This window comes from Ictalurus furcatus, chromosome 22 (genome assembly GCF_023375685.1).
Source record: "Ictalurus furcatus strain D&B chromosome 22, Billie_1.0, whole genome shotgun sequence".
Taxonomy (NCBI): domain Eukaryota; kingdom Metazoa; phylum Chordata; class Actinopteri; order Siluriformes; family Ictaluridae; genus Ictalurus; species Ictalurus furcatus.
The window spans coordinates 4,288,533-4,305,066 of record NC_071276.1 but is presented as its reverse complement, the minus strand read 5'-3'; the positions used below and the strand labels follow the sequence as shown (position 1 = coordinate 4,305,066).

Sequence of the window (16,534 nt, the reverse complement as noted above, 5' to 3'; positions counted from 1 at the left end):
CTTATGCCACTGGCCAGAGCAATGGATGTACGTACAAAGAGCCCTTGCTGAACACAGTAGGTGCAATGTTTCTTGTTCTGGTGTAAGGAACAGAGGAGGGCAGAAAGCCTGCAACACTACCGGCTGGGCAGCAGACATAGGCACTTTAAGAATATAATCTGGCCTTGGATTTAGGAAGGCCTTGGCTAAACCAGGGGCAAAGTCGAGGCAGGAAGGGGCAACAGAGAGAGCTTGCAGATCTCCTACTTGCTTGAGAGATGTCAGGTCCAGCAAAAGAGCTCCCTTTAGAGTCATAAGCTTCTCAGGGGCTAACTCTAAGGGCTCAAATGGGGTGCCTGACAGACCTTCCAGAACCACAGAAAGTTCCCAGGAAGGTATGTGTGGTCTGCAGATAGGCCTCAGCCATCAGACACTATGCATAAACCTCAATGTTAGAGGATGTTGTCCCACAGAGGCTCCATCAATGGGGTGTGGCTGGCCAAAATGGCAGCCATGTAGACCCTATTTGTAGAAGGAGCCAACCCTGCTGAGAAAAGTTCCTGTAAGAACTCCAGCACTGTAGCTACTGTGCAGTTTACTGGGTCTAACTGATGTTCCTCCCACCATGACACAAAAAGTTGCCACTTGAGTGCATACAATTTTCTCGTGGATGGTGCTCTAGCATTTAACATGGTCTCCACAACCTCACTTGAGAGACCGGAATCTATGAACTGGTGCTCCTCAGGGTCCAGACCCACAGTTCCATAGTTCCACCCGAGGATGCTAACTCAACACTCTGGCTTGAGACAATATATCCTTGCAAACAGGAATTTCCCAGGGAGTGCCGTCCAGCAGAGATATTATCTCCGAGAACCATATTCCAGCTGGCCAATAAGGTACTACTAGCAGCCGATGTAGATGGACTTGGTGAACATGTGGGAGCAGGGCGATCAGAGGAAAGGCATACAGCCATGACCTTGGCCACGTGTGTACCATGGCGTCCAGTACTAATTCTACAGGAGGAGTGAGGGTGAACCACAGCAGGCAGCGTATTGTCTCCTTGGAGGCGAACACATCCACTTCTGCTCAGCCAAACCTTCACCATACGGCTCCACCACTTGTGGATGGATCCCCCAATCCCCGGTTGATCAGAATGTACATTGCACTCACTGACAAAAACTTTCCCTCTACCCAGAGAAGACTTAGTTAAGCCTGCCTGAATAGGGGGCATGAACATAACTCTCCCTGGTGGTTGCTATATGAGACCACCGCTGTATTGTCTGTCATAAATAACACTTGGTGACCTCTCACTGAGGAAGAAAGAATTTCAGTGCTAGGAATATGGCCCACATTTCTAGTTTATTTATTTGCCTCTCTAGATGAGTGCCGCTCCAGAGACCGTGAGCTGGACGGCCGTCTAAGACCGTGCCCTAGTTCGTGAGGGAGGCCTCTGTCATTACTGTCTTGTGATAAGGAGATGCCCCACGAAGCTAGAAACCGGGGACACCTCCAAGTTTTCAGAGCACATAGGCATCGCTGTGAGACGCTGATTACTCTCATGGGTTTCATCCTTGGATGAAACCCCTGACTTTTCAGCCACCACTGAAACGGTCTCATGTGCAATAGGCCCAATGGTATGGGCTTTGGCTGCTGCTGTCCAGGGTTAGGTTTAGGGTAAGCCACAACAGTCTCTCGTAGAGACTAAAGGGGATGCTTTTATCTTGCTCAACGTTGATAGGATTGATCCTACGCGTGTTGGAGATAGACATGCCCTCATTGTATTTGGATCCCATATAACCCTTAGAAAAGTCATCATCTGAAATGGAGAAAGCATACTTTTCTTGAGATTCAACCTGAGCCCCAAGCTCCTTACAACATCTCCATGTTGAATCACCAACTCCTTGGAACATACAAGAATTAACCAGTTGTCCAGATAGTTTAGTGCACGGATGCCCTGGAGTCGCAATGGAGCCAGGGCAGTATCCATGCACTTCCTGAAGGTGCAAGGGGATAAAGCTAGACCAAAGGGAAGAACTCGATATTGATATGCGTCACCTCCAATCGAGGCCCTCAGTTAATTCTTTATTTCTATGTGGAAATATGCGTCTTTTATCAATCGTCACAAACCAATCCTCAAACTGAATCTGTGGAACAATAAGTTTGAGTGGCAACATCTTGAACCTGTATGTCCGAAGAGTACAGTTCGCTTACTCCCTTCTTTTTTGCAGACCAGGAAATAACGGCTGTGCTGACTACTGTGGCGAGTACGCCTCTGAACAGGCTCTGAATTGGGACAACATTGACCGGGAGGGGGGTTGCGGGGTACACAGTAACACTGGGGGCTAACTGCCCTAACAACCTCTTGACCCCAATACCTCCCTCCGCAGCACATTAGGAACACTTCTTCTTTGGCAGGCCGCCACACTCGCCTTCTGTACCTTCCTCACATTTGTACTGGCCTGGGTTCTGACATGACGAGGAAGGAACTGTCTGAACGCCGCCGTTTGCTGTTTTGCCTACAAAACCTGTCGACGATGGCATTTACCACGCTGCCGACTAGGCCAGAAGGTGTAACAGGCATGTTATGGCCCAGTCTAGGTTAGGCCCCACAGAGTAACCAGCTCGGGATTCAATGGAATTGACCTTTAAAAATGAGGGAGCCAGGAATAACACAACCAGGTTTGTGTTAAAAAGTTGTGGTATATTGTAACACACAGTTATAGATATAAAACTATAGAAAGAGCCAACCACCAGACATACCTTCAGTGTGGGCCAAGGCCAAAATAATAAACAAAAGGATTCTCTTGTTAGGTAGCTAGCTTACTGTTAGAGACAAGGAATCTCAGATTATGTCCTTCAGTCCTCCATCAGCCTTACAGCCTTTTTATTTCTCTTAACTCTTAGTTCTTTGCTATGAGCGAGAAAGTGTGATTGACCACAGAGTGTTCAGGCAGCTGGAGAGTCTAAATGAACACACACACGTTCACAGAGACTTCATTTATTTTGTCTAGAACAGGAGTATTTATACACATAGTTAAGCATAAGCAGCAATGTGTGGGCGGGTTCCTACTTGTGCAGGTGCTAGGCAGATTCATACAAAGCACACAAAAATAAGTCTTTTCATGGTATAGAAAATACATGTGTCAGCTACAATAAAGGATGGCAGTTGATCAGCTTATCAGAAGAGGTAATTAAGTGAATACATTCATTATAGGTATTTGATAGCAGTTCATAATATGAGAGTACATGATATAAGAGAATTCCCTTCACTTACCTAAAAGGAAAGTAACAAAGAAAATACAAATACTTCCCTAACTACCTAAGCCAAAAACAGAGACAAAAGGACCCTCTCCTAAAAGAAATGGCAGCTACACCCCTACTGCCAGTGAACCAAGTGAACATATATACAGTGGTGAATAGAATGCACATAAACAGGTACAGGGACAACCAAACTCAAAGTCAAAAACCAGGCAAAAGTCAAAAACCAGAAGAGCAGTCAGAATATACCATGAAGCAGCACAGACAAACACACTCTCTAAACCACCTCCAACATCCCACCCCATTCTCACTCCTCTTCCTCTTTATATATGGTCCTCAATCAGCGACGTCATCCTGGGAGACCGGAGCAAGGTAGGCTAGGGCATGCTGGAAACTCTGGGAGGGAGTTCGGACCTGCACACAAAATATGGCACAGCACACACACACACACAAAAACTTCCCATCACAAAGATAGCGGGTTGCAAAAGGGTCATCCAGAAGGGAGACTTTATTTTTATCCCCCATTCCAAAGAGGTTGAGCCACAGGTGCCTCTCTGTCATGAAGAGACAAATCCGTGGCCTGGTGAAGCTCTGCCACTGCCTTGGGCCCAATTCCCTCCATACTGTTGAGCTCATTCAGCAGGTCTGCTGGTAGGCCTGCAATACTGCCATTGTATGCTGCATAGGCTTTGCCATCCAAGCCGTGTAAGACCACCTCAGCGTTGGATGGCAAACTGACCCCCCTAATTACACTGCCGTCGATGGAGAGAGCTAGCTCGCAAGCGCCTCCTCCACATTTGGCATAACAAAATAACCATACTGTTTATTCCCCCACGATAGCTGAATAATCTGAGGCCACAGGTTATAAACACAGTGGTGTACGGCTTTCCCCAGAAGTGTGATATTTCATGGTGCACATCTGGAAAAAAGGGGAGTTTTCTGTGGTGTGAGGGAGTTTTTGTTTCACTGTGAAGGAAGCACTCGTCCAGTCTGCCTCTTCCTCTTCCCTGAGCCAGACTAGTTTTAATTTCTCAACTGGCCTAGTGATCACTTTGAGCAGCTCTTTATAGGACTGAGAGCTGCTCTCTGATGACACACTGGCTTCCCCCTCTGGCTGACTCTCCATACTGTAAAGAGAAGTCAACTTGGTACCAGAGAGTGGGATCCGGAGGAAAGAGCAAGAAATAGAGCAGCACTCGTGTCCGGTTTCTCCTCCAGGTCCATACTGGACCCCCAAGACCTGAGCCGGCTAGCTGCCTCATCAGCAGCTGCCCCAGAGCCTTGAATCTCCCTTCGGCCGAGAAGAGAGAGCCAAGATGCTTCATTGTGAAGCATTCACAATGAATGCAGTCAGCCCCCTTAAGGGCTGCTGCAACATGCTCTACTCCCAGATACTTCACACAAAAATCTGTCCATCCCCCTCTGTAATATAACAAGAGCAGGGAGTAACACACTTTCTGAATTCTCTCTGGCTGATATATTTTTTTTTATATACATGTAGCAAAATGCCACATCAGCAGAACATGGCAAGCCTATAAATTGGTGTAATTTTACACAAACTTCAGACACCAGTTGCACGCAAAGGCACTCTCACAGCGTTAAGCTCACGACACATTGAGTTCCCTTTGAAAGAGAACTCTTCTCATTTGAACCAAAAATTCTATTTTGGTCTCATCAATCCACAAAATATACCAATAGTCTTCTGGCTTGTCCATTTTTAGCAAACTTCAGAGGGGCGGCAATGTTCTTTTTGGAGAGCAGTGGATTTTTCCTTCCTGCCATGCACACAATTGTTGTTCAGTGTTCTCCTGATGGTGGGCTCATGCACATTAACCAGTGTGAGAAAGGCATTTAGTTGCTTAGGTGATACCCTCAGACTATTACACAGCTTGCTCTTGGAGTGAGCCTTGTTGGTTGACTACCCCTGGGAAGGGTAACAAGAGTCTTGAATTTGGAAAACAACCAAATCTAATTTCACCTTCAAATTAAACTGCTAATCCTAGAGGTTCATACACTTTTGCCACTCACAGATATGTAATTTTGGATCATTTTCCTCAATAAGTGACCAAATATAATATGTCACATTTGTTAAATATGGTTCTCTGTTTACTTTTAGGACTTGTGTGAAAACCTGATGTTTTAAATAATTTATTTAGATATATAGACATTTCTATTTCAGTTAATTCAAACAACTTTTCCAGCACCACTGTATTTCTCAGTACCTTGTATACTTGCCAATTATTCAGCTAGAGTGTTACTTTGTCAAATTCTGTCGGTCCTCTGCTGTTCAATTACTCCAGACACACAGGAACAGTGAATGCAGTGGTACCTGCATTCTGATGTTCATTGTAAGTCTATCCAAGCATCACACCCGCTCAAACCACATAGTGATACCCCCACTGAAATATACTGTAGTTGTGTTACTGAAGCCATTTCCCCAAAGCAAACTCGGACACACAACAATGGCACTCAAAGAAATTTAATTCTTTAATCACAAATGTGCTTGATGATCACTTAATTCATTATGAGTTTTTCTTTTTATGTGGAAAATAAGTATCTTCACAATGAACAGAAACAGGTGCTGCAGTTTACTGATCACTTCCACACAATGCCAGCAGGATCTTCTCATAGTCACCCTGGGTGTCGTCCTGAAAATGACAGAAAGCATGATCAGGCCACTGAAAGAAAATCTCACAGTGTACAACTAACTACATTGCTTCTAATGTTAAGTGAATTTTTAAGTTATGCAAAATGGAAAATTACTTATTTGAGTATTATGAAGAGGTTAAGATATAGTTATGGTCTTGTATTAAACCACAGAACACTGTATTTTATATATACACACACCATACTAGAGGTGTGTATTGAGACTGGGATCCCGTAGGGTCAAACCAAAAAGTTGTAGGTGATTTTACTCTTAGCTGGCAGGAGCATGTGAGCAGATACAAAGCCCACGGGACAAAAGAAAGAGCACTTTCATTAACATCTGTGTTTATTGCTGCTGTCTTTATTATTAGTGGTAGTTGTAGTAGCAGTAGTAGAACTACCTTACTGGAAACATAATTTTCTTGCACAATATCCAAGTGTCTTGTTTTACAAGTTTGTTTACATCGAGTCAATTTGAGAAACAGAATCAGAAGTTGTGCTCTCTTTCTGGCATATTATAACTGTTCCATTCCAAAGCTAGCTGTTTTTGTAGCTACACCCTCCAGAGGTACCAGGCTCATGAAGCTGCGTTTTAACGTAAAAGGAAGGCATCACAGTCACATTCCAGGCACTTTTCAGCTATAAAGTTTGGCATTACTCACTAAACACAACTAGAGTACCATCCACTGAATGACAAAGCTAGCTAACTAGGAAGTCATAGCTATGCAGCTATGACTTCCTAGTTAACTAGCTTGGTCATTCATGCTAGCTAGCTACATCAGTGGTTGCTAGTTCCTTTTAACGTCTGCCAATCTACGAACACAAGTCTGCCTTAACTAAAACACTAAAAAGTACTGCTGGTAGCTTCAACTACAATGAAATACAAGTGTAAACTTGGTCAGGTTTATTCAGCTATGTTTGTGAAAATGGAAGTTCATGGTTGACCTGGAGAATTGAATTGGAGAATAGCCCACACAAATAAATATGCCTTCAAATTAGGCAAAGTAATGTACCCAAGAGGGCATCTGCCTTCCAAATGTAGCTCAAAGATTCACAAAAATCTGTCCAAGATCTGTTGTGGAGCATGCAAAAAGAAAAGCATCAGACCTAATTAGTTGAAGAACGGGGACTACTTAGTATGCCAGTGGCAGTCTTTTTTGTATAATAATAATAATAATAATAATAATAATAATAATAATAATAATAATGTTTGGCATTGTCATTTGTTAGCTATTATTTGCCTTATAGCAATTTGAGAGATTTGGAAGTAACCATTAGCAGCACCCTGAATTTTCTACAATTACTTTATCAGAACCTACCAGAATTTCCTTGTAGAGAGTCTTGCCATATTTCTTCTTGTATTCATTCTTGATCTGCACCAGGTCGATCTCCGAGCGGCTCACCATGATGCGGGTCAGGATCTTCCCTCTGTAGCCAGAGCCCTATATGCAAGTAATACAAAATACATTTAGCTCTGCAATTGTTCATTAGCGTATAGACTACACAGCCCATGCTCAGGGGAGTGGAGTAGATATAAAAACCCAAAACGCATTTACCTTCATTGCCAGGTTGAGTTTTTCAGCGAAGTAAGCAGGTTTGCTTCCAGCACATTTGACTAGCAGAGACACAAAAGCAGAAATGATTCTCTCATAAACATGGGCTGCTAAATATGAACTTAAATACAATATAACACTAAAATAAATTATATATATATATATATATATATATATACACACATACACACACACACACACACACACATACATACATATACACACACACACATACACACTTATTTTAGTTTATATTGTATATAAGTATTTCTGCATTATTTTTTATTGATACACAAAAAGCACCGACTTAAACTACAGTCCTAAATTAATAATAAAAACTCCCTTTCACTGCACCTTGTGGTTTGTTGCTCACTGCCTTTAGACATTATTTTACTTGTTTAATTTTGATCATAATGTTTTAGACATTACAGATCGTACTCGCACTACACTCTGCATCACTGCATCTACACTGCGTGTGATCAGCAACGTGTCCTCATCACCAAAACTTCATTTACGTTATAATAAACTACAAAATTTACACTGCAAGCGCGCAAATCCAACATATGACAAACTTAAATCAAACTAAACCTTTTAAGCAGCTTGCACCAGTTTCCCTTGCCCCTTACACACAGTGGAGCATTTTGAATATAAACGCAACTGTGCTCATGCATCACTGCTTGAGCTCTGAGGTATTTAATATAAAATGCTCCCTTGCTTTAGAGGACTTTCTTCCTCAGTCACGTGATGATTTCGCCTCCATCTGATGGTAACTGAGGTCATGTTGGGAATAAAAGGTAACGCTGACAAAGTAAACTGAAGGTGGTCAGTGTCGGTGAATCTGGGTGTTTGCTAATGCTAGCGTGCCTATGACGTCATGCGCTGTCACCTAGGAAGCGGCTTATAGTTCTGGTTAGTAAAAACCAAAAAAACAAAACAAAAAACACCGCTAGTGATATAATTGAGATATTACCCTTCTAAAATCCACACACTAGACAGTAAAGTAGTGTGTAGTGTACAGTACTTCATTTGGGACACAACTTTAGTATTTACTCTCCGAAGCGTGTTTTCAGAACCGAAGTAATGTAATGAGTAAATCTCCCCCGTACCGCGCGCAGGCCAATTTAATCTGTAATGAGATTCATTTACAACGATTTTCAAAATCAATTATCGATTAGTTGTTGCAGCTCAACCTCATTGGTGTGTAATTGACAAGATCTTTTTTTTTGTCCTGATACACAACAAACACTTTGGCTGGTTGTACATTCCAACATATCATTCTTGCCATATTTTTGCTACTGAGATCTAAAAGGCGTGTCAGGGAGTCACAATCAAGGGGCAGAAATGGGAAACAAAACCTCAATGTTTAAAACACAAGAGAAAGGTGCAATTGTGTTCCATTAATGCTTTTGTCCAAACTTGCTCATCCCAGCGGGTTTGAGCCCTTGGATTCATCCCTGAGAGTTGCCATCTATTCATCCATCCATCCATTTATTTTATCCCCCATAATCCAACCTCAAATATTACTCAGAAATCAATACAGAATCAGAGAACAAGCATGAATATCTTACCAACAGCAACCAAAAGGCTCTCAATGTCTCCCTTCAGCTCCAGGTCAACTGCTTTGGCCAAATCCACTTTGCTGAACTTGGAATAACATTCGAACACTGGAAGACAAAAATGAGACAAACTGAAACAAGCTTTTATAGAATAATGCTTAGTTGTGGACTGCAGGACTCAGATCTGGAGGGCCAGTGTAGCTCAGCAGTTCAGGTGAACACTGTATTTTTGAAGTGGAGTTCAAATGCCAAGCCTGTTGTATAAATTAAGCACTTGCATGGCAAACAAATTTCAACATTCCTAATGCTACCATGCTTTTAGATTCCACTGAAATGCTACGAGCACTCAATACATTTGAATTAGGATTAGGTATGAAGGAGTTCCTCACTCACAACTTCAGCTCAAAACGGTTTGATAAAAATGGAAGAAAAACTCAACCATGGTTTCATCTTATCCTGTCATATGCATATCAGAGACATTACAAAGAGCAATTTAGCATGGAATAAAGTAGCAGAGACCCTTGTTGCCTCTGGGGAGTGTACATAGCTAGTACAGTTAGCTGGTTTTGTTAATCTGCCAATGAGGCTAGTCCAGAATGTAACGTTCAAACAAATTATTTTATTATTATTATTATTATTATTATTATTATTATTATTACACTGATTGGTGCATTATTTTATTTATGTTTAACTATTGGCAGATCGCACTATCTATTCATCCATCTATATATGGCTGCTTCCTTTTCTCATCAGAATGCTGGGCAGCGCCCACAAGAGACAAAATGTCAGTGACTTTTACAATTGTTCGTGTGAATGTAGGGTTAAAATCAGTGATATTTAAAATATTCTACATGTACCATTAAATATGTTTAGTGTTCACAGCTTTTTTCCATGACATCGGTTATTCCACCAAGGATGGTACCTTTTCTGAGTTGAGGAGCGCTCCTGCTGGTCAGGATGTTGATGAACACAGAGCAGTCTGTGCCTTTCCTCTTCTCTCCGGCCTCATAAAGCTCCTAGAGAATTGCACACATTGTACATAAGCAAGCAAAGATAAAAGCACAAACACAAAGTGCCTGCACAGACAGCTCCTTACCCTGGCGTCTTTTTCTGCCAGATCCGCTTGCACTGTCTTGTCCTCACTTCTGGTAGCCTGTAGGATGAGCAAAACAATGTTGAGATTCAGTTGTTTACACACAAACCCTCACACTATTCCCCCTTCACCCAAACATCGTGTTTACTTACGAACCTACCTTGCAGAGAGCCAGAAGGCAATCCCTGAAGTGTCCGCTCGTGTCAGACTTAATGTCGGCCTCCAGCTCCTTCTTGAATTCTATAGAAGAGAACATTTTGCTCATAGGTTGCTCATTCATATTATAAGTCAGATAGTCCATGCCTGGAGTAAGCCACTGTAGAAAGCACTGTTAGCTAGCTAACTTTTAGCAAATAAATGAATTAAATTTGAAAAAAAAAAAAAAAAAAAAAAAAAAACAAAACACAAAACAAAACAAAAAAAAAACACACAGCAACACCATGGTGGAATGCAGAGTCATCGATGACTTTGGGTCAGTCCTTTCTAAGTTATTAACTGACTCAATAAATTAGATTCCTCAGCTTTGCTTAAGATTTCATGTTTTCCTAGTGCATTATGGTAGAAACTTCATCCATTATGAAAGGGTCCATATGGTGCTCGCACTGTAGCCTATCAAACCCACATGAATTCCTCTCTTGATTTTGAATTTGAGCCTGGTTAATATCTATACATCATATACGAGCCTCAACACCATCAGAGGAGAAGCTTCAACTACCATACACCAATATTTTATTATAAATTTTCCCATAAATAAGAAGTCAAGCTTACCCTCCTTGTAGGCATTTTTGAGGTCTCTGATCTCCTTATTGCTTCTGGAGGCCAAAATCTCAATCAAGGTGTCCTCCTCTGTACCCAAGCCCTAGAACGTGAGCAAGCGCTAGAGATCAAGACATCCTCATAACTGCATCAGGTGTACTGGAGTGGAGAACTGGGAAACTACAAAATAGAGTAAAAACACCTCTCAAATATTCATGGTAAGGATTCAGTGTATTACCTTCATGGCCAGTTTGAGCTGGTGGGCATCATATTGAGCAGGAGTCCTGAGCAAAGCCAGAACGACATCCTCCAGCTCACCTTTCAGTGCTGCCTTCAGGGCAACATCAAGGGGCTGCGCACAAAAGGGGCAACGTTTTTCACCAGTTTTAGTCATTTTCAAAAAGTAGGCATAAACAATGGTGTACCAAAAGATGTATATTTAAAAAACCTGCTTCCATGACCATTTATCATGTTATCTCTATCAGTATACTAACTTTACTCTTTAGTCATATTTATGCCACATGGGGTTTTTATATAGGCTTCCTACACCCACGCTATACTATATGATCCTCTAGGACACTAGATCTCAAAGTGGGGTCTAGGGACCCACAGGGGTCCATGAAGGAAAGTCCATGATTTTTTTTGTTTAAATTGTTATAGTGGTAGGAATCACAACCCACATCAACATTATTATATTGAGGGGTCAAAACACCAAAATCAACTCAAACCTAATGTGGTCTATCAGTGGAAAGTTCAGAAACAAAGCTTTATAGCTCCACAAAATACTATTTCAAAAAATCAAAATAATGTTCATTAAAATAAATCCGTACTGAGGTGGTCAGTGAGATTTTACAGTTAAATGGGTCTCTGGCTACAGAAAGCTTTAGATCCGATTAGGTGTGGTTTGACAGTGAGTAAAAGTAAGCCACAGCTTGGGTGTGGAAGAGCTTACTGGCTTTACTGAATCAACAAATGAGCACCCTGGATTAAATAATAAGCAAGTGAGTCTTCTGTATTTACTTGTGCAAATGCGAGGGCCTAGCAAAACCCTGCAGAATAATTTATATTATGTAGTATTGAGAACTACAGGATTGTACCCGATTTGGTGATTGAGTGCACAAGTGTTTTCCTGAAAAGTTTTAGAGATTTCACCTTGCCAGTGGCCTTCTGATACGCAGCTTTGATCTGCTGCCTCTGATCGTTGGTCCGCTTCACAAGAACGTTGATGATGGTGTCCTCGTCTACACCTGAGAGCAACGAAATACAGGTCAGAACACTTACAGTGCAATTCAACAACCCACACAGAAAAATAATAGCATTAACAGTGTAGCCTGCATGATTAATACAATACCTACAGTATCTACAGCCTACAGCATGGGTCATGCAGTCCATAAACTGTCTACAAGTTATTTAAGTTATTTCATGAGTCATAATGAGTATTTGGGTCATGATTCAGTGCAGATGAAAGTGTTTGTTGTTACACATGTCAGTTTGATCTGTTTGATCATGAGTTTGTGTGAAAAGGGTGTTACCCTTCGTCTTGATGGCTTGGTCCAGAAAGGCCGCATCTCCAGCTGGGTTAAACTGAGGGAAAGGGGTTACAGTCCCCTGACAACCCTACACACACACACACACACACACACACACACACACACACAGTTAAAACTTCTACACACAATATCTACCTCACAAAACAGCCATACTCAGTGTTTGACAAGCATTTAATTTAAAAGTTTGACACCCTTTAATCTGCCAAGATATGATTTGCAACAGACCTACATGTTTAATGTAGACCTTTCACACTGTGCAGGCTTCATGACTAAATCACACACTCGCATGAACACAACATGTATAAAGTCAGAGATATTGGTACATGAACATTTCATCATAAAAGTGAAATGTCTGAAAATTATTATCTGGATCACTAGTAATATCCAAGTGATTCAACTTCAAGGTGCCACTTTTGCCACCTTATAGATAAAGGTGTCATACAAGGTCAGAAACCACAACAAGCATGCGATGCTTTAGTCATGCTAGACTGGTAGCCATAAGCGTCCCTCACTTGTTAACAACATTAGCTTTGGAACACCAGTGCTAAAGTAAGGATGCAAACCAAACATGTCTTGGCTGTTCAGTTACGTTTTAAGTAAGGAGGAAATTGAATAGAGGTCACTTTTGGTCAAACTATACCTTTAACAAATCTGCAAACACCAAAGTTATTGAAGTAACTGCTTCAGAAACATGAAAAGACACTCGGGTAAACCAACACGCCTGTTGCTAAAATAAATCTAAAATAAAATAAATCTACAGCTTCAGATTAGGATTCATGCTCCAGAAAGTGTGACCAAAGCACAGAAACAGTTTAACTCTTTTCCTTTTCTTGCAAAAGAGGTGATTTCATCCAGTGGGCAGAGAAGACATGCCCACATCTGACTCATATACTCCTCTCTCTCACTCGCTCGCTCACACACATTCATTCTTGCTCTCTCTGCAAGTTTTTCTATCTGATGAGTGAAAAACCAACTCCTTTTTTTCTTCATTCCTTCAAAAACTGTAATGGGAACTTACAATATCATCAGGCACACCCAGATATGTAGTCTGCTTAAGAAACTCGCCGAGGAAAGCCATGTTGGATGGATCTGAAAGAAATAACATTCTGATTAAGTGCCAAGGCTTTAAATCTCATAATAACAACAACAACAACAACAACAACAACAATAATAATAATAATAATAATAATAATAATAATAATTTTAACAATAATTTTTAATCAGCTTTTAAACAGGCAGACTACTGAAACATTAAAAGTTCACTGGGACAAAAGTGACTGTGATTTTCAATCATGCAGTGAAGTGTGAGACAGATGACTCACTTCTCATGCATGTGCATGCAAATGCTTTAGGTTTTTTTTTTGTTTGTTTTTTTTTTTAACTAATTGGGAATTGTATACAAAACATATCTGCACATAAATATCATACATATGTAACCTAGTTTTGAATATATTATACCTCAAGGTATAAGCTATATTGCAGTGTGAGATATATATATATATATATATATATATATATTAAAAGGTGTGTGTGTATATATGCACACACACACACATACACCTTTTAATATTTCTTTAACTTTATTTTTTAATCATTGAGCAGCATGCACTCTGGGACGTTTTCCAAACAGTTCTGCAGCATCACTCCATAGGTTAAGAAGTACACAAAATAAATAAATAAATTAAGACCACTAAGAAATTCTCAACTGTTCACTTACCGAGATCTTCGCTCTAACAGACGGTGAAGACGCGGAAAGCGCTGCGCAAACGCCCAAGATTTATTATATTCACACGCTGACGTAACAGGTGTGGCAAGTTTTTAGGATGCCTGGATTTATGAGTCCTTGTGGGCGTGGCTATCTGCCGCGTGCTACAGGAAACCAGGAAGTGAAAGAAATAAAATAAAAAATGTACCGCCACACCCTTTACTGCATTCATTCAAAGCCGATATGAGCACTTTTCAAGATTTTGAAGCATATAAACACCCCAGCAAACATTTAAAACCCGGATTTATTTCCTATTAGACATTTTTAGCCAGTTTAACACATTTGCTAACCACTAACATTGAACCCAGAGGAACACAAGCTGAGTTTATATGTAATGCTCAGTGCGTCAGGTTTAAAAGCAAAAAACTCATTCACATGGCAGAGATGTAGCTGGTATTGACAGATAATTTTTGGCAAGGTGGAAGAGATGAGGGAAGAAAGTTTGATGTTTTGCCCAAAACTCCAGTGGATCTCTTGTTCTGTTAACGAAAGTTGCATTTTAGTATCGCTGGACTTCAACTGTTGCATCCTCAGTGACACTGTGGACCTTTTTGTGTCTCACTTAACTTATTGTCCAAGAGGTCCCATAAGCTCTCCTCTCCATCTCCCTGTCCTCCTGCTGAAGTTGATGGATGGGGTGACTCAGGTGGTAGAAGCAGTTTTGATGTTTCACGTATCACTGCACTGCATTCAGCAATCAGCAGTCCTTGATTGCAGCATCAGCATTGACCGCACTGCCAAAAGCAACGGTCTTAAATTTGGGATCCAAAAGGGTGGCCTCGGCTAACATCCTTAAGGATTCTAGATCTCCAAAGTGTTGTTTTAGGTTTGTGATCAAGTTGTTTGTGAGATCAATCACTGTTGTTGTAGTCAGTTTGTGTGCCTTTTCATTGAATTTATGAAACAACATACTGACATGTATGATTTTTGAAGCTGTGACCACCTTCTCTGCAGAGAGTTCAACTCTGACATGATTGAAAGGTGAAATTGCTTGAAGACACTGTGAGATGGCTTCAAACTGTCCACTGTTCAAGGGTGTTAAAGCAGCACCAACTGCTTCACGTTCTTCATATACGAAGCATGAAAAATGTGCTGTTCCACCTCCTGAATCAGCTTCTTTTTCACCTGAATCAGTCCTGCCCATCTGCAGCTGGATAGCGGACCCGCAACACTATGGAGAAACTGAGGAACTCCCAGTCCGGGAAACCACCTCCTGGAACATCACCAGAGTACTCATGCTCCTCTTCATTCGAGTGTGGGTCCTGAAAGATCTTCTGACGGACCAAGGTATTCCTTTTATGTCTCGACTAATGGTTGATCTCTGTCAGCTGTTGCAGATGAAGCTCTTTGGCCTTGAACATCTGTGTACCACCCCCAAACCGATAGCCTGGTCGAGCACTTTAATCAGATGTTCAAAAAGAGGGAAGAAATTGGGACCTACTCCTCCCCAATGTCCTGTTTGTCGTCTGGGAAACACCCCAGGCTTCCACGGGCTTCACCCCATTCAAGCTCCTGTTCAGCCAGAGACCTTGAGGACTGCTGGACGTGGTTCACGAAGCATGGGAGGAGAAACTGTTGCCATTTCATGCAGTCATTGAATATGTCCAGGAGATGCAGGAATGGATCGACGCCAAGCCCAAGAGCACCTTCAGTGTGTGTAGTGGCCACTGGCACCCTCCCTCACCTGAATCTCCTCACCTCCTAACATCTCCCTTGCAACCAAATAAAAAGCATGCGTGTATGTTACACCAAACTTCCCTGTTTTATGTCTGTTTCTTGCCTGCCACAGCAGGGAGTCACTACAGTGTTAGATGTGCAATCTGGATTTATTTTTTAAATGCTGTGCAGCACTATGCAATAGGCAATATTCCTTCTACCACTTCTGCACTTCAGTATTGGTGCTTGTAACAACATGGATTATTTTGTATGTTATGCAAGGAATACAACACTTTTCTTATAAAGTATCAATTATGGGGTGGAGTGACGTCTTCATATTGAAAAAGTCAACAGTATTGTGATTTAAATATTTATAATATGATGTGAGTGTTGTGTCGTGTACCCATGTTGTAACATCAAAGATTTTCCAAGGTGTACAGTGGTGCTTAAAAGTTTGTGATATAATGTTCTATATTTCTGCATAAATATGACCTAAAACATCATCCAATTTTAAAACAAGTCCTAAAAGTAGATAAGGAGAACCAAGTTAAACAAATGAGACAAAAATATTATACTTGGTCATTTATTTATTGAAGAAAATGGTCCAATATTGAATATCTGTGAGTGGCAAAAGTATATGAACCTTTGCTTTCAGTATCTGGTGTGATCCCCTTGTGCAGAAACAACTGCAGCTAAACATTTCCGGTAATCGTTGATCAGTC

General features: G+C 41.2%; 1 protein-coding gene across 1 annotated transcript; it reads right to left on the bottom strand.

The window, feature by feature from the left end:
• Positions 1-5,700: 5,700 nt before the first annotated feature.
• LOC128599148 (annexin A1) lies at positions 5,701-14,199 on the bottom strand. Its single transcript, XM_053610572.1, has 13 exons — positions 14,109-14,199; positions 13,410-13,480; positions 12,374-12,458; positions 11,994-12,088; positions 11,080-11,193; positions 10,854-10,944; positions 10,246-10,325; positions 10,089-10,145; positions 9,915-10,008; positions 9,005-9,100; positions 7,440-7,498; positions 7,203-7,325; positions 5,701-5,885 (listed from the first exon to the last, which is right to left on the bottom strand). The coding sequence occupies exons 2-13, from the start codon at positions 13,467-13,469 to the stop codon at positions 5,826-5,828; spliced, it is 1,014 nt and encodes a 337-aa protein (XP_053466547.1). The 5' UTR covers positions 13,470-13,480; positions 14,109-14,199; the 3' UTR covers positions 5,701-5,825.
• Between the last annotated feature and the right edge of the window lie 2,335 nt (positions 14,200-16,534).